The 24,634-nt window shown below is 46.4% G+C and overlaps 1 protein-coding gene across 1 annotated transcript in view; it reads right to left on the minus strand.

Moving 5' to 3' along the window:
• Nucleotides 1-4,402: 4,402 nt before the first annotated feature.
• Nucleotides 4,403-24,634, minus strand: part of LONRF1 (LON peptidase N-terminal domain and ring finger 1) — a 33,637-nt gene continuing 13,405 nt past the window's right edge. Inside the window, exons 3-13 of the mRNA XM_038769125.1 lie at nt 23,996-24,114; nt 21,308-21,430; nt 20,377-20,526; nt 18,079-18,319; nt 17,855-17,951; nt 14,650-14,764; nt 13,768-13,889; nt 10,493-10,651; nt 9,920-10,082; nt 8,600-8,752; nt 4,403-5,628 (exon numbers count right to left, since the gene is read on the minus strand). Coding sequence (XP_038625053.1) covers nt 5,470-5,628; nt 8,600-8,752; nt 9,920-10,082; nt 10,493-10,651; nt 13,768-13,889; nt 14,650-14,764; nt 17,855-17,951; nt 18,079-18,319; nt 20,377-20,526; nt 21,308-21,430; nt 23,996-24,114 — 1,601 coding nt within the window. The 3' untranslated portion in view covers nt 4,403-5,469. The remainder of the gene's footprint in view (nt 5,629-8,599; nt 8,753-9,919; nt 10,083-10,492; nt 10,652-13,767; nt 13,890-14,649; nt 14,765-17,854; nt 17,952-18,078; nt 18,320-20,376; nt 20,527-21,307; nt 21,431-23,995; nt 24,115-24,634) is intronic.

Genomic DNA, 24,634 nt, shown 5'->3' on the forward strand with positions numbered 1-24,634 from the left:
TCTCCCAACACATCTCACAACCCAGTCATCTGCCTGCTTTTCTCATTTTGCAGAGAAACTGACTTGAGGCCCAATTAAATCTTGTTTGTTGGTAGACTTAGTTATATTTTTTTTTTCCACCAGGAATACATTGCCTATAATCAACGGACTTGCTTCATTTTTCTCCTGCGGCTTACCTCCTGACCTCCTCTTTGCTATCCCGCCCCTCCCAACAGGACAAAAGGGTCAGCTGAAACATCCCAACTTGGTTATTTATTAATAGCTCTTGTCAGAGTTTGGGTTGCTAAAACAAGATTTGGGAAGGTCCCTTAGTCAGTGGTATTTTTTGAGCCTTTACTGTCCTGAGCACTCGGAAAAGTACAATGCAAATTCCCTGCCACGATGACCTTACAGTTTAGAGGGGAAGACAGACATTTATATATATAGTTTGTAATACGTAATCTATATTTAGGTAAATGCTCTGGGGTTGAAGGTGGGGCAAATATCAAATGCCCACAGATCCAAGGGCAGAAGGGAGAGGAGGCCGGGGAAAAGGGGGTTTAATCTGGGAAGGCCTCTTGGAGGAGATGGGAACTTAATACGGCTTTGAAGCGGGGCAGAGTGGTGGTCTGGCATATATGGAGGGGGAGGATGGGAGGAAGGGATCGGTCTAGGAGGATTAGGACAGAGTGGAGGTCATCAGCTTTGCCGGTAAGGACATCGTTGGTTACCTTAGAAGGGGCCGTTTCCACGGAGTGAAAGGGGCGGAAGCCAGATTGGAAGGGGTCAAGAAGAGAACTGGAGAAGAAGTGGAGATAGTGGGTGTAAACAACTATGTACAGTGCTCTGCACATAGTAAGTGCTCAATAAATACGATTGATGATGTATTGTCACCAGAAAATGTAAAAGGAGGTCTGAAATAATCTTCCGAGTTCGCTGCCATATATTCGCTATAAACCTTTTGTTCTCAGTTCGGAAAGGGAAGAGTCTTGCTCCCACTTACAGTTTTGCTCACAACAGGTAAGGAATGTGTGTCAGAACTTACTTTTTTGTGGAACACCCTCATTTCCTCTCCCTTCAGCCACCCCCCCTCAGTGTAGATTCCTACCTTCAGAACGGAACTGTAGTTCAGGCGGTTTGATGGCCTGGCAGAAAGCTCACGGGAGACCTTGCTTCTAGTTCCGGCTCTTTGCCTGCCATAGGACTTCGGGCAGGTCGCTTCTCCGGGCCTCGGTTTCCTCATCTGTAAAATGGGGATAACATAGCTGTTCTCCCCCCCTCTGTGACTGTGAGCTGTGTGTGTGAACAGGGACTGTCAGCTATTATCTTGAATGCACCGCAGGGGTCAAAACAAACATACACAAACCCCTCTCTCCATCCCCCCTACCCACCCCCCAACTTCCAAAATAAGAATTAGGATCATGACCTCTGATTATCTATGGGTTTTCCACCTAACAGATTATTGTCTATGCACCCCCCTCCCTGCCCTATGACCCTCCTAAGAGGTTGTTGCTCCATCATTGTTATTTGTTGAATGCTTTCTGTGTGGAGAGCACTGTACTAATCACATGGGAGAGTATAAGAGTTTGTAGGCACATTCCCTGCCCACAAAGAACTTACAGTCTAGACCGGGAGACGTCCTTTGAAATAAATTCTGGCTATGGATGTTTGTGCTGTGGGGGAACTGTCACTCCAGGCTTGTTTCCTCCCTTCTGCTGGTGGGCTTCCTTCCTTCTTCGCCGCTAATGGGCACCGAGATGCTGCTGCTGCTGCATCCGTGTTGGTACCCCCAACTTCAATCAATGGTATTTACTGAGCACCTTCTGTGGGCGAAGCACTGTACTAAGAGCTTGGGAGAGTACGGTATAACAGTTGGGAGGCACATTCCCTGCCCACAACAATGAGCTCACCATCTGGAACCACAGCAGGCCTACAACGCTCCCCAAAAGACACCACTCTGCTCTGAGAATCCGTGGGCCCGAGGGTGAATCCCGGCAGAGACGAGAGACGCAGCATGGCTTACCTCCTTCCCTTCCCCACAGCACCTGTATATATGTTTGTACATATTTATTACTCTATTTATTTTACTTGTACATATCTATTCTATTTTATTTTGTTAGTATGTTTGGTTTTGTCTCCCCCTTTTAGACTGTGAGCCCACTGTTGGGTAGGGACTGTCTCTATATGTTGCCAATTTGTACTTCCCAAGCGCTTAGTACAGTGCTCTGCACACAGTAAGCGCTCAATAAATAGGATTGATTGATTGATTAGGGGACAGAGGCCGGGTCTGGGGGTCAGGTCATGGGTTCTAAACCTGGCTCTGCCATTTGTCTGCCAACTTTGGGCAAGTAACGTCACATCTCTGTACCTCAGTTACCTCATCTGTAAAAGGGGGATTGAGATTGTGAGCCCTATGTGGGACAGGGACTGTGTCCAACCCGATTTGCTTGTATCCACCTCAGCACTTTAGAGTGCCTGGCACATACTAAGCACTTAAATACCATCATTATTATATTATCATCGGAAAAAGTTTGAAGTGGAATGGTAGGAGGGAGATGGAGCGATAACTGGAAGGAACCGTGGGGCAGAGGGAGGATTAATTTTAGGACAAGGGAGACGTGAGTATGTTTAAAAGCCATTGATTTCCAGTAGCTCACTCGACTTCTCAGGCTGATGGTAATGTGCTCCCACAGTGAGGTGCATTTACTAGAGACAACTCCCAGGGAGAAACACCCTCATTGCAACTGTCCTGTAACTCACTGTCCCTAGAAATCAAGGGAAAGACACCTGAGAGGCAGCGGGAAGAACCTGGGAGGTGGGAAGGGATGTGGAAATTTTCCCATTGCAGATGCCAGAACAATGTGTTCAGTTTTTTCCAAATGGAGGAACTTACCGGGTTTTCAGTGAGAGTTCAACACAGACGCTCCGTCTCACGGGGAAAATCGTTGGGAACGCACAGGAAAAATGGGGGAGAAACAAGTGTTGATCGCAGCCTGGGAGCGACGCCAATCAAATCCAGATTTGGACCAAATTAAAAGCCGGGTTGGGGAGGGAACCCAAGTGTTCCAACATACCACTGCTTCCGCGAATGGGTCGGCAAACTTCATCCATCAGAGCTGCAACAAACAAGGGGTTTGGCCACCTTCTTGGCCCTTCCTGGGACATTCGGGATCCCACCTCTCCGTCCCTAAATCGCACCCAATCCCCTCACCACTGCCCTCGTTCTTCAAAGCCGGGGTCTTCCCACTGAACAGCGGCTCTTCACGCGAGACTTACCATGCCGCCTGACCAATTTCACGGGTCCTGGGAGTTCATCTGCTTCATTCTCCCCCACACAAACCCACGTCATGTAAGTGTGTGTTTTCAGACCCGACCTCTTTGCCCACCGACGACCGAGGTAGTGACTTTTCCCATGTGTGCAGGTTTGGTGGGCACTTAAGATCATCTTTTGCTATTTGCAGATTCTTGGCACTGATTCTGCCCCTTCTCTCCCCGCCCTCCTTTCCTAACCACCCCCCACTACCACCTCTGATGCCTCCTCCCAGAAGCCCAATCCTGCAGTCTCAGAGGAGGCTGGGACAAGTGAAGGAAGATTGGCTCCTGAAACTGCCCTTTTATTGCTGTAAATGGCATTTGTTAAGAGCTTACTGTGTACCGGGCACTGTACTAAGTGCTGGGGTAGATGCCAAGTAATTAAGTTGGGCATAGTCAATGGGGCTTCCAGTCTTAATCCTCATTTTACAGATGAGGGAACTGAGGCCCAGAGAAATGAAGTGACTTGGCCAAGGCCATGTAGCAGACAACCGGCAGAGCTGGGATTAGAACCCAGGCCCTTCTGGCTCCCAGGGCTTCTCTGCCCTCATCATCTGCCCTCCTCGCCTCCCACCGAAGCAGCGGTTAAAATCCCACCACTGCAACATTTCTAAACGATGGAGGGGGTCAAGTCCGTGGAACCGCTGTTCGGAGATAAATACCATTATGATTATTACGTGCTTACTATGTGCTAAGCGCCGTACTAAGGGCTGGGGCACATACAAGATCATCAGGTCCCACACAGGGCTCACAGTCTTAAGAGGGAGAACAGGCACTGAATTCCCATTCTACAGTTGAGGAGAGTAAGTTACAGAGAAGTGGCTCACCCAAGGTCCCAGAGCAAGCAGGAAGCGTCTGTTTTCTGTTGCATTGTACTCTCTCAAGTGCTTAGTTCAGTGCTCTGCACACAGCAAGCGCTCAATAAATACAATTGATTGACTGCGTGAAGCAAGTGGCGGAGTCAGGATAGAAGTCGGGTCCTTCGACTCCCAGGGCCGTGTTCTTTCCACTTGGCCACGCTGCTCTTTAGCAGCGGTTCTGAAAAGAAAAGCTGCTTCGAGAAAACCTTTCCACGTTACAAAAAAAAAAAAAAAAGACAAGGTTACGAACTTAATTTTTATTGAAAATTAAATATTAGCAAAAGCAAAATTTATAAGAAATGTTTACAAATGACTTACATAAAAGAAAGCCAATATCGGACGGTCACGAGTTTGCAACGAATAATTCTATAAAAGTACCTAGGGCTGGATGAATACCGATGGTGCCACAGCAGTGAGCCCTATTAATCCATATGAATAAGGCAGAGAATTCTAACGTCTGCACCAAAACATACAAAAACAAAAAAAAACCCCAACAGAAAAACAAAAACAAAACCTTCGGTTGGTTCTACATAAAGTCTTTCCTCTAGCGGGTTTACACTACGCAATTCCTACCACTTCTGCCTGTTTGAAGCTCTAACTATTTAAGTGCTCAAGTGTAAAAAGCCCCCAAACATGCGAACTAACAAGGTACTGAATTGGGGAATTCCCCCATTCAACTCTATGTACACCTCTATGTAAACCAGCTTTTGTTTGTTTTTTTTCTTCACAGTTTTAAGTGTAGTTTTGAATAGAAGCACAGTACCGTGTTAGGTTTGCAAACTGTTCCTGAAAAAGAAAGAGTGTGTGTGTGAAATTGAGGAGTTCAGCTCTAGAGAGACCAGATATTTTACACGACGAAGAGTCCGTGCCATACTGGCGGTCGAGACGGTCGGGCAGGAACTGCCATTCCGGCCAACGGTGACGTTCAGTACTAGAGTTCACGGAGTTGTGCAAAAAGTAGCAAGTAGGACGGTTAAGTCTGAGGCAAATTCGATATGCTGACAACTTGAGTGTGTTCCTAGTTTTTGTAAACTTGGGCTAGGACCCTTGACCGAGCCCCGTGGCCGAACACCCAAGTCCTCCTCTCGCTTCAGAGCCGGCGACGTGGCTTCTCGGTCGGCAGTGCCACGCTCTCATCGTGACGGAGAGGATTCCCCGCCGCCGGGGTGGACGGTCCGCCCTTCCCGGGCGAGGGATCGGTGGGCTCGAGCCTGGCGGCCGTTCTGAGGTTCGGGGAGGTCGCGGCGGGGGAGAGAGAGAGCGAGGTTTGGGTCCCGCTTCGGACCCCGGCACTAGGTGTGCGGCGGGGGCCGGAGCCTCACTTGGACTGGTCTCTGGAAAAATAGACCAGGATGTGCTGTATCTTCACCAAGCGCTCTCTCAGAGACCTCATGGACAGGACGGACAGCTGATAGCGGGGGTCTACGGGGAGGACCGCCAGGAGCCACCAGCACCAGGCCGGCCCGTTGGGAGGGGCCTGAAAAGGGGACAGACGGCGTTCAGTCCCTTGGCCAGGCCGAGGGGCGGTTTAGAAATCAGAGGACGAGACAAGGCGACAGGAGAAGGAGCGTGGCCAAGGGGGAAAGAGCACGGGCCCGGGGGGGGTCAGAGGACCTGGCTTCTAATCCCCGCTCTGCCACATGCCTGCTGGGTGACCCGGGGCAAGTCCCTTCACTTCTCTGAGTCTCAGTTTCCTCATCTGCAAAATGGCAATACCTGTTCTCCCTCCTCAACTGTGAGCCCCACGGAGGACAGGGACTGTGTCTGACCTGGTTAACTTATATCTAAATACCACTATCTTGTATCTAACTCAGTGCTCAGAACGATGCCTGGCACATATAAATGCTTAAATACCACGGAATTGCCTCTAACTTAGTGTTTAGAAGAGTGCTTGGCACATAGTACGTGCTTAACAAATACCATTAACATATCTAACAGTGACCAGTGCTTGGTGTCTAGTAAGTGCTTAACAGATACCATTAGCTTGTAAGCTAACAGTGCACTGAACAGTAGTTGGCACATAGTAAACGCTTAACAGATACAACAACCACAATTATTGGGATCCTTCCCTCTCCTCTTCATCCTCCCCCAGCAGGACTACGGCATCAGTCTCCTGGTTGACCTTCCCTCCTTCCACGCCACACTTCACGCTGCTGCCCAGATCATCCCTCTACCCCATCATCGTGCGCGTGTCTCCTGGCTTCCCAATGGATAGCGCAAGGTCCTGGGAGTCAAGGGACCTGGGTTCTAAATCCTGGCTCTGCCAACTGCTTGCTGTGTGACCTTGGGCAAGTCTTTTCACTGCTCTGGGCCTCAGTTTCCTCAAATGTAAAATGGGGATTCAATACCCGTTCTCCCTCCTACTTAAGACTGTGAGTACCCATGCGGGACAGGGACTGTATCCAACCTATTTAGTTTGTACCTATCCCTGTCCTTAGAACAGAACTTGACAGTGCTTAACGAGTACCATAAAACAAATAATCAGGCTCATCTCCCCACCAAGCAGAAACTCCTGACCATCGGCTTGAAGGCCCTTTGGCTGGTTTCCGCCTGACCTCACCTTTGCAATCTTTGTTCCTGTCAAGCCCACCTACTCACTGTGCCTCATTGCATCTTCTCCTGTCTTGAACTAGTTGCTCATGCCCTGCTTTTCACCTGGAACTTCCGAAATCCTATTTCCAGGAGACCTTTCTCAAGTAATCTCTATTACGCTGGCCTTTATTAATCAGTGGTATTTATTGAGAGTTTAACTGTGTGCAGAGCACTGTACTAAGTGTTTAGGAAAGGACAACTCACGATCCCTGCCGCCAAGGAGCTTAGTCTATAGGGGAAGACACTCATTACAACAGATTAGGGAAGCAGCGTGGCCTCAGTACACTGCTAGGTGCTTAGTACAGTGCTCTGCACACAGTAAGCACTCAACTGAATTAACAAACAGAGGAAAGAGCCCGGGCCTCAGAGTCAGAGGACTTGGATTCTACTCCCGGTTTTGTTGCTTGCCTGCTGTGTAACCTTGGGCAGGTCCCTTCACTTCTCTGTGCCTCAGTTTCCTCATCTGTAAAATAGGGATTCAGGGCCTGCTCTTCCTCCCACTTGAACCGTGAGCCCCACGGGACTGTGTCCAATCTGATGAACTTGTGTGTACCTCAGCACTTAGTACAGTGCTTGGCATATAATAAGTGCTTAAATGCCATCATAATAATAATTAGGAATGGGGAAATACCAAGCACATACTATGTGCCAAACACTGAGGCAGATTCAAGGAAATCACACTGGATGTCGTCCTTATTCCACATGGTCTAAGGGGGGGGGGAAGAACGGGTATTTTATTCTCATTCTACAGGGGAGGAAACTGAAGCCCAGAGAATTTGGATGGTTTGTCCAAGGTCACCTACCCAGTGGTATTCTAATAACAGCAATAATAACAATAATAGTTCTTAAGCGCTTACTATGTTCCAGGTACTGTACTAAGCACTGGGGTGCAATACAAGCAAATTGTGCTGGACACAGTCCCTGTCCAACATAGGGCTCACAGTCTTAATCCCCATTTTACAGATGAGGGAACTGAGGCACAGAGAAGCTAAGTGAGAAGCTAAGCTAACAGTCCTAAACGTCTTCTCATTTCATCAATTCTGTTAACATCACGGTTAAGGCGTGGTGCTTTCAGGAGATTTAAATCCAGCTAAATCCAATCTGGGAGGCCTTCCCAGACTGAGCCCCCTCCTTCCCCTTCCCCTCCCCACAGCACCTGTATATATGTATATATGTTTGTACGGATTTATTACTCTATTTTATTTGTTCATATTTATTCTATTTATTTTATTTTGTTAATATGTTTTGTTTTGTTCTCTGTCTCCCCCTTCTAGACTGTGAGCCCACTGCTGGGTAGGGACCGTCTCTATATGTTGCCCACTTGTACTTCCCAAGCGCTTAGTACAGTGCTCTGCACACAGTAAGCGCTCAATAAATACGATTGAATGAATGAATGAATGAATGAGCTAATCCGGGTTTAGATTTCCCTCACCAGATGTCTAAACGGGTCCCTCACCACAAGAGATCAGCAGAGGGCTGCTTGGGAACAGTTAAACGGTTACTTTTTTTGTCCTTTTGGTTTTTATTTAATGGTGTTGACTATGTGTCAAGCACTAAGCGCTGGGTTAGATGCCAGTTCATCAGGCTCGGCTGAGTAGGAGGGAGAATAGGGCCCAGAGAACTTAAGTGATTTGCCCAAGCAGGCAAATTTTGCCAAAACGGGTAAGGAAGCCGGAGGTAAAAGTTAATGGAGGAAGGGTGCTTATTGAGCGCTTTTCGTGGGCAGAGGACTGTATTAAGCGCCCTTCCCTCCCCCTCACTGGGGCGCTTCCAACCCAGACCGCCACCCTCACCCAACACTTCCATTCCCTTAAAAATCCACACGTCAGAAGCAAGCAATAGGGGATTCTTCTCACCTGTAGATTTTCTTCTCTCTCCGGCATCGACCCAAAGTGCTGCAGGATTTGACTGCGAAACCTGTTTCTTAAGTTTTGGAACCAGCTGCAGGCCTGAGAGTACACCAGATCATGAAGCTCTTTGAGGTTCTTTTGCTCTCCCTCATCTTCGACCTGTGAAGACGACAGTACAACTGAAGGGTTAGAAAGTCAAGGAGTTAAAAAGACACCATCAACTCAATGACCTTACAAACCCAATTTGTACGATCCTGGGACTGGGGACCGATTAGCGGTGATGGCAGGGAGAATGACGTCCAACCCAAGCATGCTCCACTTCAACGGCCCTTCTAACATTCCTTTTTTAAATTTTTGTCAAGTTCTCACTTGACCCACTTTCCTACGTATCCTGCAACCGATGTTTCAGTTCGGCACTTGGTTCTGCTTTTCTCTCAGCTAAACTCCAACCAAAAATAGGAAACAGGAAAGGCAGGACTAAGTCCTTAGGTGCCCACAAAATCCATTTTTACTATATTAATAACAATCATCAAGCACTTGGCAAATTTCTCTCCGACTCATTCGGAGAGCCTTTCGACTCTGAGGTACTAGATTCCGAGTCCCGAAATCAGGTCCATCCTTTACATCGGAGTCCGAACGCCTGAACTTTCGGGAGGCGACCTGAGACCCATCTTTTTCGGTGGCCTCCGCCGAGCCGTATGCTTCTCGGCAGGCCGTCCGTAGCTCGGTTTTCCTGGTGCCTGACGGGAAGTCAGGCTCTTCTGACTACTGACGAGTGCCCTGGAACGGTAATTTCACCAGAGGTGCCCTAGTTGCTTGGGAGGGGTGACGCATCTCCCAGCCTAGCCTTATCACCAAGAATAAGTCAAGGCTGGGCCGTTACCAAAGACTTAGCCAGCCTTGCCCAACTGATCATTCTCATCAGCTCCTGCCCTTCCTTCTTCCAGGTCCTCATTACTACGTGTGGTTAGACTTAAACTCCGCCCCGGTGCCTCTACAAAGTTTGCCCTCTAACTGTAAGCTCGTCGTGGGCAGGGAATGTGTATGTTTATTGTTCTACTGTGCTCCCCCCCAAGCGCTTAATACAAAGCTTTGCACACAGTCAGCGCTCAAATTCAAATGAGAAGCCACACCACTGACAGAAACCGGTAAGCCAGCTGGGACCCACCCAACAGTGCTACGACCAAAGCCACGCGGCTTTCCTAGAGCGGAGTGACGGTGGTAATCGACGTGTACCCCTCGGATACGGTTTCTACGGCTCCCAACCAAGGCGGTTCGGATGAGAGTCGAGCATGCCAGGGTGTCGGCGGCATGGGTTTTTAATACCTCCACGTCTTCGAGGTACTCGATGTCGGCAGTGAAGTAGCCATCCTTCATTCCCCTCTGCAGAACTCTAAACCTCTTTCCTCCGACGGTGTCCACCACGGACCGCCCGTCAGGTAAGAAGTGAACATTTCTGATTTGCAGCATGCAGCCGTAATCTGCAAAACTAACATGAAAGGCAGGATTGGGATTTGATAGAGAAGCAGTACGGCCAAGTGGATGGCGCCCGGGTCTGGGCGTCAGAAGGACCTGGGTTCTAATCCCCGCTCCTCCACTTGTCTGCTGGGTGACCTTGGGCAAGTCACTTCATTTATCAGGGTTTCGGTTACCTCATCTGTAAAATAGGGATTAAGACTGTGAACCTCATGTGGGACAGGGACCGTGACCAACCCGACAAATTTGTAAGTACCCAAGTACTTACAGTGCCTGGCACACAGTAAGTGCTTAACAAATATCACTATTACTTTTAATATTAATAGTAATCCCAGAAAAGGCTCACATGTGCTTCTTCAAAAAAAGGTAAATGTCTGGATCGCTTTCCAACACTAAAGTTTAAGGACCGCCCCCAAAACATACCTGTTTTGAGAGTCGCTGACACACATCCCGAACTGTTTAGTTCCAGTCTGCATACACCTCCTAATCATCAGTCGATATCTTGGCTCAAACACGTGAAGGGGGCAAGGCACGGTGGGGTATGCCATAGTGCAAACAAATACTGGGACATTCTTGGTCAAGCTAAAGAAAAAAAAGAAAAAGAGAAAAAACAAAGCACTAATCACTGGGTTACACCAGAGCATGCAAGCCAGCAACTTTGCAACTTTATTCTTGCCAAAGATGAGAGGGATGAATAAGGTTTACTACAGTTAACCTTGTTGAGATTGAAATAATTCATTTGGAATTTACAAGGTACTAGTCCAGCTCTATATAAAAAAAGAAGAGATTAAAAAAAGCAAATCTCTGAAGGAAGAGCGGTGCAGAGGACCAAAGATTACAAGGATAAGGATAGAAGACAGGAAGAGAAGAGAAGTGGGTCAGAACTGGGAACACGTGGCCTAGTAGAGCATGGGAGTCGGAAGGACCTAGGTTCTAATCCCAGGTCCGCCACTTGTCTGCTGTGTGACCCTGGGCAAGTCTCTTCACTTCTCTGGGCCTCAATTGCCCTCATTTGTTAAATGGGGATTAAGACTGTAAGCCCCATGTGGGACAGGGACTGTGTCCAACCTCATTACCTGTGTCCCTTCAAGGCCCCACTGAGAGCTCCCCTCCTCCAGGAGGCCTTCCCAGACTGAGCCCCCTCCTTCCTTTCTCCCTCCCCCCCACCTTACCTCCTTCCCTTCCCCACAGCACCTGTATATATGTATATATGTTTGCACGTATTTATTACTCTATTTATTTTACTTGTACCTTTTTATTCTATTTATTTTATTTTGTTAATATGTTTTGTTCTCTGTCTCCCCCTTCTAGACTGTGAGCCCACTGTTGGGTAGGGACCGTCTCTATATGTTGCCAACTTATACTTCCCAAGTGCCTAGTACAGTGCTCTGCACACAGTAAGCGCTCAATATGAGTGATTGATTACCTTGTACCTACTCCAGTGCTTAGCAGAGTGCCTGGCGCATAGTAAGTGCTTAAATGCCATTAAAAAAAAACCAACAAAACAAAACCTTAAAGGCCTCCTTCCTCTCCTAAATGTCACCCCCAACTATGGAAACTTGAGCAAACACCCCGAAGCCACTTCTCCGCACCGACATTCCACAGGGGCACTTGGAGATACACAGGCGCCTTACTCAGAGACTGTCTCCAGGCAGTTAGGTCATCCACTCCAAAAAACATCACCCCCGTCTGAAGGTGGACCTTCACCTCTTGGGGTTCCCTGCCCCTGGAATTCTTATCCCAGGCCTCAGAATCCCAAACCCAGAGCCCTGGCTTTGCCCCACAGGACGGACCGTGAGCCCTGCAGGTGGGGCAGCAAGGCTTTCCTTTCCAATAAGGAAAGAGCACAGACTGGAGAGTCACAGAACGCGGGTTCTCACACCGGCTCCACCACTTGCCTGCTGTGTGTGACCCTGGGCAAGCCACTTACCTTCTCTGTGCCTCCGTTCCCTCATCTGTAAAATGGGGATTAAGACTGTGAGCCCCACGTGGGACAACCTCATTACCTTGTACCCACCCCGGTACTTAGAACAGTGCTCGGCACATAGTAAGTGCTTAAAGAATACCACAATAATCATAATTATTATTACCTGGTATCCACCCCAATGCTAAGCACCTAATACACTCTTAAGAAATATTAGAAAGGAGACTACTGTAGCCCAATAAACTGTCATAAGAATAATAAACTAAATTTCCGTTCAAATTCATAGGAGTCTGGAGCACATTTAAAGACCGTCTTGTGCACATGTGGCCTGGGCTAGTTACTGCACCTCTGAAATGCCCATAGTAATCAATCAATCAATCAATCAATCGTATTTATTGAGCGCTTACTATGTGCAGAGCACTGTACTAAGCGCTTGGGAAGTACAAATTGGCAACACATAGAGACAGTCCCTACCCAACAGTGGGCTCACAGTCTAAAAGGGGGAGACAGAGAACAGAACCAAACATACCAACAAAATAAAATAATAGTAGTGACCAAAACCTAGAATTATAGTAATTCCCAAGGCGTGCCCATCATACCTCTAGACAAGACAGTGTCTTTAGGACACTCTGAGGCTTGTCATCTACAGACATCCCCCCACCTCCCCATTTGATTTTGACAACTTTTCTGGCAGCGGAATTCACTACCTACCAAAGAAGGCCAGAGAGAGCAACAGGTTCAGATGGGGTCTGGATCAATTCTTGGATGGAGGGTCCAAAAATAGCATCTAGTGAAAAGGTTAGGGGTGGACCCCATGTATCATCCATCCATTCATTCAATGGTATTTATTGAGCGCTTACTGTGTGTAGAGCACTGCACTAAGCATTTGGGAGAGTACAAACAACACACAGACACATTACCTGCCCATTTAGGCCATCGCTAACAATGAAGAGGGACATCCAGACAGAGAACCAACACACAGTTCTTTAAGCGCCCCGGTGTCCCAGTAGTGGGTTGGATGGACCACTGAGCTGATCCAAAGATGGAACTTGTGTTTTTTTTTTATGATCTACTCTTATTTTTTTAAAGAGAAATCTAGCTCAGTTGCTCGAGATGCTGCACAAAACATGAGAAACTCATCCAAGCCAGGCTAATCTACCAAAGGCATGAGGAATCCTTAGAAGTTAGAGTGAGATGACAGGTTTCTCCTTGATCTTCAGCTCCTCTCACCCTCTCTGGTCTTAAGGGACTTATTTGTTTGACTCTGCCATTTTTGTATTTCTTCCTCCTATCCAAAAATTGGGGCTTCATCTCCCGGATTAGACTGTAGCCTCCTTATGGGCAGGGATTGTGCCTCCTATTTCCACTGTACTGGTCCCCATGCTAAGGACAGCACTCTGCACACAGTAGGCGCTCAGTAAATGCTATTGATCGTTCACCTTTCCCACTAGCTTCTCCTGTAGGGCTAGGTAAAGGAAAGACACAGGGAAGGAAAAGACCCAAAAACCCTTCACAATATGTGGCCAATTTGCTTCGAGGATTACATTGAAACTCTCCACACATCTTGAACTGCTAAAGCAGCTCATCCTCCAAAAGAGGATGACCACCAGAATAAGAACGGTAAGGAAATGGTATGACTTAAGTGAATTTGACATTACTTCTATGACCAGCAAGAACCCAAAGAAACGTCCACTTCAATCCATCTGGGACTCGGAGGCCTTTCAGCGAGCGAGTCGCTGTCGCCGTACATTAACCCTGGTGAAACCCAACTTACTTTGAGTGCTCAGCATTTTCTTCATCGTAAATTCTTTTTCTCTCAGCCAGTTCCTCGGGGAGATACTTCTGTATTAATTCTTCCAGGAGCTGGGTGATACTAAACCGCCTGTTTGCCAGATACTGACAGAAAACCACAAACAGCAGAGAGAGATTATTTGCAAAAAGTTGGGCTGCTATAATCTAAATACCATCTGGTTCGACTTCCTCCTTATCTGAAGTAGAAGGATGGGGCTTCTTGAGCAGGTGCAGGGGTGGCCACCCTCAGGGTCCACTTCCCGGGCTTTAAGGGCTTCCTTTTCCCAGTGGCTGGGGCTCGCAGTGTGTCGCTGCTCCGGTGCTTCTCTCCTTCTACAGCCCAGCCCGTACACTTCACTCCTCTAAGTGCTAACCTTCTCACTGTGCCTCTCTCACCTGTCTTGCCGCCGACCCGGCCCAAGTCCTACATCTGGCCTGGAATCCTGCAAAATGGTCTCGGCAGGCGGTGATATTGCTGAATAACCTGCTCAATTCAGGATGACGTGGGCTCACTGTGGGCAGGGAATGTCTCTGCTAATTCTGCTGTATCGGGCTCCCCCAATATCACGGATTGATAATTAAATTGTGGCTAGCAGGTAGCTTTTGAAATTCATTCATGGCCGCCTTGTAAGTGAGGTACCAAAAAAGGAAGCGAGAGGGTTGATCAGATTTTCTTAAGCTTCCCTGGAAAGAGTCAGAATTTAAACAGTAAAATGACGGCCTCAGAAATCAACATTCTTATCCTCTCTCCCACCGTAACTTCTTAGCACACTTCCTGGGAAAGTAGACTGAAAAATGACTATTTCCAAGACGGAACAGAAATTAGTGACTTTCCAGAGTCCACAGAGGCACGTCTTTGAATTACCTCTTTTAAGCTCTCTTTACAAAGGGGGCAATGTGGTGCGTGATCTAAAGAACGCTCGAGGCAGTTCTTGCAGAAAGAATGTCCACAGGGAGTTGTCACAGGTTCAAAAAATAACCTGAAACCAAAAGAGAGCATGATGTTAGGTTACACACTGACCATACACTGGAGAGGAGGGGGGGGAAAAAAATGGTTTCACATTAATTAACTTCAAATGCAATCGGATAGAGCCTCAGTTCCCTTGTAAAGCTAGAAGGGATGAGGTAAAGGAGGAGGAGAGGACGAAACTAAAGAAGGAGGTAAGTCTTTATACCTGCATGCAGTCAGTTTGGCCACCAATGAGAGTTTTCCTTACATGTTTATATACACCTGTATATATGTATATATGGTTGTACATATTTATTACTCTATTTATTTATTTATTTATTTATTTTGCTTGTACATTTCTATCCTATTTATTTTATTTTGTTGGTATGTTTGGTTCTGTTCTCTGTCTCCCCCTTTTAGACTGTGAGCCCACTGTTGGGTAGGGACTGTCTCTATGTGTTGCCAATTTGTACTTCCCAAGCGCTTAGTACAGTGCTCTGCACATAGTAAGCGCTCAATAAATACGATTGATTGATTGATTGATTGATGTTTCGGCACCGTGCCTGTCAGACGTGGGGATACCTCAACCTGGACATTTCTAGCTTGTGAGGTTCTTCAGGTACCCAACCCCACAGAAGCATTTACTGATCCCAGCGACCTCCCCCATACAGGAATCTCCACACATGTTCACAGCTGATGAGAATTGGCTGTGCTTGAGAAGGAAAACGGCTGATTTTATTCACGACACCTTGGACCACTTCCTTTGTTAAGATTCCCACTGGGTTGAGCGCAGCTACTGGGTTTATCATTTGAGGTCACAGAGTCAGCAAACGCAGTGGCCACAGGCCCAGCCCTTTTATACCTTCCCAGTACTGAGCACTTCCCAACAGAGTGATCATTATCATAATAATAATAACTACGGTATTTGTTAAGTGCTTACTGTGTGCTAGGCACCATGCTAAGCGCTGAGGTGGAGATCAGCAAACCAGGTTGGGGAAGAGTCCCTATCCCACGCGGGGCTTATCATCAATCGTATTTATTGAGCGCTTACTATGTGCAGAGCACTGTACTAAGCGCTTGTACGGTACTAAGCGCTTATGGTCTCAATCGTCATTTTATACATGGGGTGACAGGCACAGAGAAGTGAAGCGGCTTTCCCAAGGTGACACAGCAAAGTGGCAGAGAAGAGATGAGACCCCACGGGTCCCAAGCCTGTGCCCGATCCACTATGCTAAGCTACTTTTCCCATCACTCACTGTCATCACACTGATGACGACTGATGATGTCCTTCCCCTCCCCACAGCACCTGTATATATGTTTGTATAGATTTTTTTTAAGCGCTTAGTACGGTGCTCTGCACACGGTAAGCGCTCAATAAATACGATTGATGATGACTCATTCATTCAATCGTATTTACTGAGCGCTTACTGTGTGCAGAGCACTGGACTAAGCGCTTGGGAAGTACAAGGTGGCAACGTATAGAGACGGTCCCTACCCAACAGCGGGCTCACAATCTAGAAAATTAATCAGTTAATGCTCCTATGGGGCTGGGTCAGCGAAGAATCTCACAGTCCAGAAAAGTCAGGGTTGAGGTGCCCTGTTGGAAGGAAGAACATCCCCTTATTCTGCCTGGTACCGTTCTGACCAAAACATGTAAGGGTAAGCAGAGGTGCTCATCATCCTCATCATCAATCGCATTTATTAAGCGCTTACTGTGTGCATAGCACTGTACTAAGCACTTGGGAAGTCCAAGTTGGCAACGTATAGAGACAGTCCCTACACAACAGTGGGCTCACACTCCATGAGGGCAATCACAGCACAGCCCAAGGCTCTGCTCACTGTGGGCAAGGAATTTATCTGTTCTATTGTTATTCTGTAGTACAGTCCCTGACACATAATAAGTGCTTAACATGCCATTAAAAAAAAATCTGTAATTTGATCTTTAATTTGATCCCACACGCTTAGGACAGTGCTCTGCACACAATGAGCGTTCAAAAAATACCAGTGACTGACTGCCTGAAGAGACCTGAGAGTTTCCAGCCAGGGCTTAATAATAATAATAATAATGGCATTTATTAAGCACTTACTATGTGCAAAGCACTGTTCTAAGCACTGGTTCTTATTAAGATCCAAGGTGGTGACTTCCTGGGTCTTCAAATCCCCCCAGGCTCAAAAGGAAAGTCAGATCCTTCCAGTGGTGCCCACATGTTGGGGGTGGGGGGAGGAAAGAAATAATGTTTGAGCTTACAACTACCCCAGTGCTTACTGCAGTGCCCAGCACACAGAAAGCACTTAAATACCATTAAAAGAAGATATTATTTGAAGATGGTGCTTCTTGATTATGTGGCTGAGAAGGGTGTCAGTTTCCCCCCTTTTTACCATTGTTGGTAAATATTAAGTATTCTTATAATTGATTATGTGGCTGAGAAGGGTGTCAGTTTCCCCCCTTTTTACCACTGTTGGTAAATATTAAGTATTCTTTATAAAAAGCTAGATTTTAGAAAGGGGAGAGTGTCAAGATCAAATTACAGATTTTTTTTTAATGGCATGTTAAGCACTTACTATGTGTCAGGGACTATACTAAGCACTGGGGTAGACAAAACCAATCAATTATATTTACTGAGCACTTACTGTGGCAGGAAGCTAATCAGGTTGGACACGGTCCATTCCCCACATGGGGCTCACAGTTAATCCCCATTTTACAGGTGAGGGAATGGAGGCCCAGAGAAGTCAAAGCGACTTGCCCAAGGTCATACAGCAGACAAATAGCGGAGCTGGGATTAGAACCCAGGATCTCTGATTCCCAGGCCTGTGCTCTTTCCACTAGGCCATGCTGTGTTCCTAAGTGAGGAGGGGAAAAATACAAGGTAGCCTTGAAACGCATGCTTCACTAGGCTGTGATCATCATTTTCATGACCTCTTACATTATTTGGCAGGGCACAGTAAAGATTTCTGGAACAAATGGAAAACGCCCCTCAGTCATTAAGCGTGTCCGGCTCGAGAAGGCCGCCTGCAAGTCAATTCGCTATCCGCGATCGCTGATCGAAAAGTGCAGCCTTATAAACCTTAACATTTCCAGAACTCGATGTTCACGATCAGCGTTCCGTGCAAGAACACTTACCTCATACACAAAGAGCACTCAAAGTCGGACACATCTATCAGATCTTCTGGGACGTTTCCACACACCAGTGACATCGCCGCAAGCCCTTTTGTCGTGTCTATGAGAAAATTAAATAGTGTTTTCTTGGAAGAATTCTCCACACCAACTCTACGACAGAAAGAGCACCACTGTATACTCCCATATAAATGTGGAGGCAAGACGATACCCCCCAAAGACAATTTTACCTCCTTGTTTTTTATGCTTATTTCTGCCATCTTCGTTAACTATAACATCTTGTTCCAGGAGAGACAGCTTCCTTTTCAGCAGCGTATTTTTTTCTTGACCAGAGAGAAGGGGCTCAGAAGAAACTCTTTTCAAACCATCTTCTTTGGTGAACATTTCTGGGGAGTTAAGAGTCTGTGCAGACTGGGCACGATTCAGGCTTCCTCTGACAGGCTCCGAAGTGACCTCTGGCACTTCTTCATTCTATTAAAAAGACCATGAAACAGAGCTAATTGGGTTTCCTTCTTTCCTTTGAAAATTGCACAACGTCACTGCTGCCAAAAACCATGTTGAAATGAAATTGCAGTGTTACAAACTTCAAGACCAAAGGAGATCATTCTCAACAAATAAAGTGGAAAGAAAACGAAAACAAAAAACCACTTTAAAATCTTTTTCTTGCCAGAACTGGCTGAAAGCATTCCAAAGTTCACCTACTTTAATGGGGTGGGGTGGGGGGTAAATGATTAGTTTAAGAAAGGTTATTGGCATTTGCAATTAGTGCAGAACTGCTGGGCATGCAGTTGAAGTGGTGGAAAAATGCACCCACATCATATTCTTATTTTTTTTAAGGAACTGAGCAACTAAGGTTCCTGCTACCCACAACAGAGCTGGATTTTTCAGCTCTCAGAATCACCTATCAAATTGCAGCGATCTACAGAAAAGGCCGGGATTTCTCCAGCAGCCAGACTGAAGCCATTTCCCTGCTCTTAGCCGGTCCTATTATTGTTAATAAGCAGTGGGGTAGATACAAGCAAACTGAGTTGGACACGGTCTCCGTCCCACATAGGGCTCACAATCCCAATCCCCATGTTACATATGAGTTAACTGAGGTACAAAGAAGTGAAGAGACTAGCCCAAGGTCACACAGCAGAAAAGAGGCAGAGGCGGGATTAGAACCCATGACATTCTGATTCCCAGGCTCTGTCCACTATGCCACACTGTTTCTCTTCTCTGCTGGGATTCACCCTCAAGCGCTTAGTCCAGTGCTCTGCACATAGTAAGCGCTCAATAAATACGATTGATGATGATTCACCCTCTGGCCCATGGATTCTCAGAGTGGTGTGTTTTGGGGAGGCCTGCTTTGGTTCCAGACGGTGAGCTCACTGTGGGCAGGGAACATGTCTACCAACTCTGTTATACTGTACCCTCTCAAGTGCTTAGTATGGTGCTCTGCCCACAGAAGGTAATAATAATCACAGTAATAATGATGGTATTTGTTAAGCACTTACTCTGTGGTTAATACAGGGTAATCAGGTTGTCCCACGTGGGGCTCGAACTTTTAATCCTCATTTTACAGATGAGGTAACAAGCACAGAGAAGTGACTTGCCTAAGGTCACACAGCAGACAAGTGGCGGTGCCGGGATTAGAACCCACGACCTCTGACTCCCAAGCCCGGACTCTTTCCACTATGCCACGCTGCTAGAAGATGCTCAATAAATATCACTGACTTAAGTTGGGGGTATGAAAATGGATGCAGCAGCAGCAGCAGCATCTCAGTGCCCATCAGAGACAAAGAAGGAGGGAAGCCCTCCAGGAGAAGGGAGGAAACAAGCCTGGAGTGAAAGTTCCCCCACAGCACAAACATCCATAGCCAGAATTTGTTTTAAAGGACGTCTCCCCTCTAGACTGTAAGTTCTTTGTGGGCAGAAAACGTGCCTACCAACTCATATTCTTCTCTCTCACGTGATTAGTACAGTGCCCTCCACACAGAGAGCGTTCAATAAGTAACACTGATTGAACGAGCATAACAGGGCAACAGACTCTTGGGAGGATCGTAGAGGGCAGGGAGGGAGGTGCATAGACAATAATCTGTTAAGTGGAAAACCCATAGATAATCAGAGGTCATGATCCTAATTCTTATTTTGGAAGTTTGGGGGGCAGGGGGAATGGAGAGAGAAGGGTTTGTGTGTGTTTGTTTTGACCCCTGGTGCCTTCCAGATAATGAGAGCTGACAGTCCCTGTTCACACACAGAGCTCACAGTCACACAGGGTGGGAGAACAATTACGTTATCCCCATTTTGCAGATGAGGAAACCGAGGCCCGGAGAGATGACCTGCCTGAGGTTCTAGAGCAGGCAAGTGGGCAGAGCCGGAACTAGAAGCAGGGTCTCCTATTCTCTTTCTGCCAGGCCAAATGGCCCAAACTACAGTTCCGTTCTGAAGGCAGAGATCTACCCCGAGGAGTTACTGAAGGGTGGGGAAATTAGGGTGTGTTCCACAAAATGTGAGCTCTGACACTCTACTAGACATTCACTCCTTACCTGTGGTGAGCAAAACTGTAAGTGGCAGCAAGACTCTTCCCTTTCCGAACCGAGAACAAAAGGTTTATTTCGAATATACGGTAGCGAACTCCAGGAAGATTCCTTCAGACCTTCTTTGACATTTTCTGGTGACAATAAGTCACACAAAATCTATAAGATACATTAGCTAGGATGAAGGACAAATCTTTTGCTATGGCCTGTTGTAAGCATCAAGTAAATTCATATTAGCACATTAATAATCGTGGCATTTGTTAAGTGCCAGGTTTGTGGTTCAAAGGAAAATGCCTCATGGATTACTTAAAACCTAGAATCTGCCAGACAAATGAGCCGAAGAATATAATTACAATGAAGAATTTCTATGCGTAGAAGGCTTGTCTGGCAGTTATTGGCCACAAATTAATTTTAAAGATACAGACATCAGCATTGTTCATGAATTATTACAACACAATAGGGTCACATGAAAAGAAAACAGCATTTTATTATTTAAAAAAACATGAAGTTAAGCCCTAAAAAATGTCTGACTTCCCTCACATTACAATGACAGACTACTTCAGGTCATCATCATTCGTAAAGCACACGTTTGAGCAGACATTCACCTTCACCAGGGCTCACCGAATATAAATATGATTTATCTAAGGCACTTATTTTGCCATAAATGTCCACATTTAAGTAAACTAAGAAATAATTTTCCATGTATCAGCCAATGGACATATGAAAAAGGGAAAGAAAATTCAACCATTTTAGTGGGCTGAATTTGGGAGAATCTCGTCAAAGAATATTTGACAAACTTCAAACGCTTATGGACACAACATACCACTCCACCCGCATCAACTCACTCGTCTTTCCAATAAAGCTCCACTGATGGGCACGTGAAGCCGGACTTTATCCGAGTTCTAATTTGAGCTATTCCGGAAAGAAGAGGGAAGACTACCTTTTCAACTTCTAGTTTTGCTGGTGCAAAATCCTCATCGAGGGCTAAGCACTGAAGAAAGAGTTGTAAGGCATCACCAACACAGCCTGCCGCATGAAGAACTTTTCCTTTCCTGAAGTAGACCTAAGATAGATAAAAATGAAGTAAAATGAGACATCAAAAAGATGGGTGGGAAAGTCATTCTTCCCTGAATGGATTTCCTAAACATTCTATAAGGGAAGTGACAAAAGTGAGCACAAGGGTAAACTAACCAATTTATTTTACGCCGTGAAAACCAGCTGATTTTGAAGGTGGAGTTTTCCCTCAAAGGAATTTAGACAATTCACATAATGTACATTGTTCAGAGATACCAGGTCCTGGGAGGAGTTCTTCATAAAGAATATAATACGGATCGGCCAATAGCCGAACTGGAATTAGAACTCAGAGCCTCTGCCTCCTGGGCCCCTGCTCCTTCCACTAGGCCATACTGCTTGTTTCATTTCCTCTATCAAGTTGGAAGCAGTTTCCACCCAATCCCTTGGAGCGGATTTTCCCTGACTAGGCCAAAACACTTAGCAAACCCTTGCAGATCTACTAAAGGGGCTGAAATTGAGCCGGCAGTCAAATTCACTCAATTCACTCATAATAATGACGGTATCTGTTGATGCACTTCCTACAAGCCAGGCACTGTACTAAGCGCTAGCTATCACATTCACTACTGAGACACGTTTCAGCACTATGAGCATTGGGCCTCTCTCAAAGAAAACGCATGTGGCTGGCTAAAATCTCCTAATGGATTTCAACCTAAAACAAAAATAGGCCAGGCTCCATACTGTGCAATACCATAAAGCTTCTTGCAAGTTGCTGCACTGATAACTGTGCTTGGGGAGCGGGAGAGGATCATCTCCCCCAACCCGGGGGGGGTGTCCAGAGATAGTGGGGCTGGAAGCACCCAAGTTATCCACACAGCTCTGGCCCAGCATTGCCCTTTCCTAGTAGGGGCCTAAAGGGAGCTCGGGACAGTCGAGGGGCAGATGCGTGGTAGAAGAGGAGTGTCCCAAGGATCTAGCCTGCTCCGTGGGAGGGCTGGCTCGGGGAAACCAACGGTCCCGCAGCACCATCTTCATCATCAATCGTATTTATTGAGCGCTTACTGTGTGCAGAGCACTGTACTAAGCGCTTGGGAAGGACAAATTGGCAAGGTGCGAATGGCCACAACGGACTGGTACTGCATCAGCCTCCTTACTGACTTGGTCTCTCCCCGCTCTGGTCCAAACTTCACTCTGCTGCCCGGATCATTTTTCTACAAAAACGTTCGGTTTGCGTCTTCCCCACATCTCAAAGAACTGCCAATGAGAAGCAGCTTGGCCTACTGGATGGAACACAGGGCTGGGAGTCAGAAGCATCTGGGTTAGAAATCCTGGCTCCTCCACTTGTCTGTTGTGTGATCTTGGGCAAGTCACTTCACTTCTCCGGGCTTCAGTTACCTTGTCTGGAAAATGGGGGTTAAGACTGCAAGCCCCAGGTGAGATAGGAACTGTGTCCAACCTGATTAGTTTGTGTCCACCCCAGTGCTTAGTACAGTGTTTGGAACATAATAAGCGTTTAACAAATACCATTAAAAAAAAAAATCCCTCCAGTGGCTGCCCATTCCCCTTTGCATCATGCAGAAACTCCTTATCATTGGCTTTGGAGCATTCAATTATCTTGCCCCCTCCTACCTCACCTCACTGCTCTCATATTACAACCCAGACCACACACTCTGATCGTCGAACGCCGACCTACTCACTGTACCTCAGCCTCCTCTATCTCGCCGCCAACTTCTTGCCCACGTCCTGCCTCTGTCCTGAAACACCCTCCCTCTTCATAGACGACAATTATTCTCCCCACCTTACTGAAGGGACATCTCCTCCAAGAGGCCTTCCCTGCCCTCATTTCCTTTTCTCCCGCTCCTTCTGCATCACTCTGATTTGCTGTCTGTATTCACTCCTCCCTCAGCCCCACAGAACTTCCATACAGACCTGTCATTTATTTATTTACGCTAATGTCTATTTCCCCCTCTAGACTGTAAACTCATTGTGAGCAGGGAATATGCCTATCAACTCATATATTGTACGCTCCAAAGCACTTAGTACAGGCACTGTGCACAGTAAGCGCTCAAGAAATATCATTACTGGGCCTCACTATCCTCATCTGTAAAATGGAGATTACGATTGTGAGCCCCAAGTGAGGCGTGGACTGTGTCCAACCTGATTAGCTTGTTTCAATCCCAGCACTTAGTACAGTGCCTGACACATAGTAAGCGCTTAAATACCATTAAAAAAAAAAACAGGGCATGTTATCCATTACACAAACTGAAAGGGGGATGTAATTATGAAGGCAAGTCAGGATTTCTAACTACCAGAACACGCAGCGTAGCCTGTGAGCCCCAAGAGGGACAGGGACTAAGTCCGAATGGATTGAGTATCCACCCCAGCACTTGAAACAGTGTTTGACACACAGCATGCACTTAAATACAACAACAACGATAATAATAATTCAGATCTTAATTATTCAGGGCTTCAAGTTCACCCATAAAACCTCCCAGAACACCACTTACCTGAGTCAGAGTCAGCGGATCTATCTGGATGGAGCTAATAACCCTTACTTAATGCAATTATTCTAGAGGTAAAATTAAAAATTGATGAAAATACCAAAGAGTAGTTTTACCTCGGGCCAGTTTGGAAGCTGAGAGAGAACTGCATTTAGATCTTCTATGGCTGCCTTGAACTCTTGTAGACCAGCATAAGATTCAGCTCTGTAAACTTTTAGTGTCAAGTCACCAGGCTCTGAAAAGAAACAACGATTTTATAAAACTCTGGTAGTGCAAAATGAACACAGTACCCAACGTTTAGTATCCAGAAGTCACGTAACATTGCCGGGGCTAAGTAAAACTAATCTAATCTGAAGATGGTTAGCCAACTGGAGAGTTCTGTAAGACACTTTAAATTCTTTCTATGAGTCAGACAGTCCACTGAGGCCCGCCTTCACATTTGAATTTTAAATCTTATTCCATTGTTTTCCAACCTTCATTATAAGTACGCTTTGCCAGAGTTTTGAGATTAATAGCCTTCTATTTTTAAAGATAGATAAGGTTCAAATCCACCGGAGAAAAAGCTGAGTTATTTTTAAACTAGTTTCACTTTCACCTCCTATCATCTAATTTCAAACTTCCAGGCTTCTTAAACGAAAGATGACATTACATAAAACCCATAAGTTTGGAATGCGATGGGCTAGTCGTTGGTACACCTGTCACCGTAGATGGTCTTCCTGCAGCCGTTGATTAGGTGGTAAGGAGCGCGTAGTTAT

The sequence above is a fragment of the Tachyglossus aculeatus genome, chromosome X5 (genome assembly GCF_015852505.1).
Source record: "Tachyglossus aculeatus isolate mTacAcu1 chromosome X5, mTacAcu1.pri, whole genome shotgun sequence".
In the NCBI taxonomy this organism is placed as follows: Eukaryota; Metazoa; Chordata; class Mammalia; order Monotremata; family Tachyglossidae; genus Tachyglossus; species Tachyglossus aculeatus.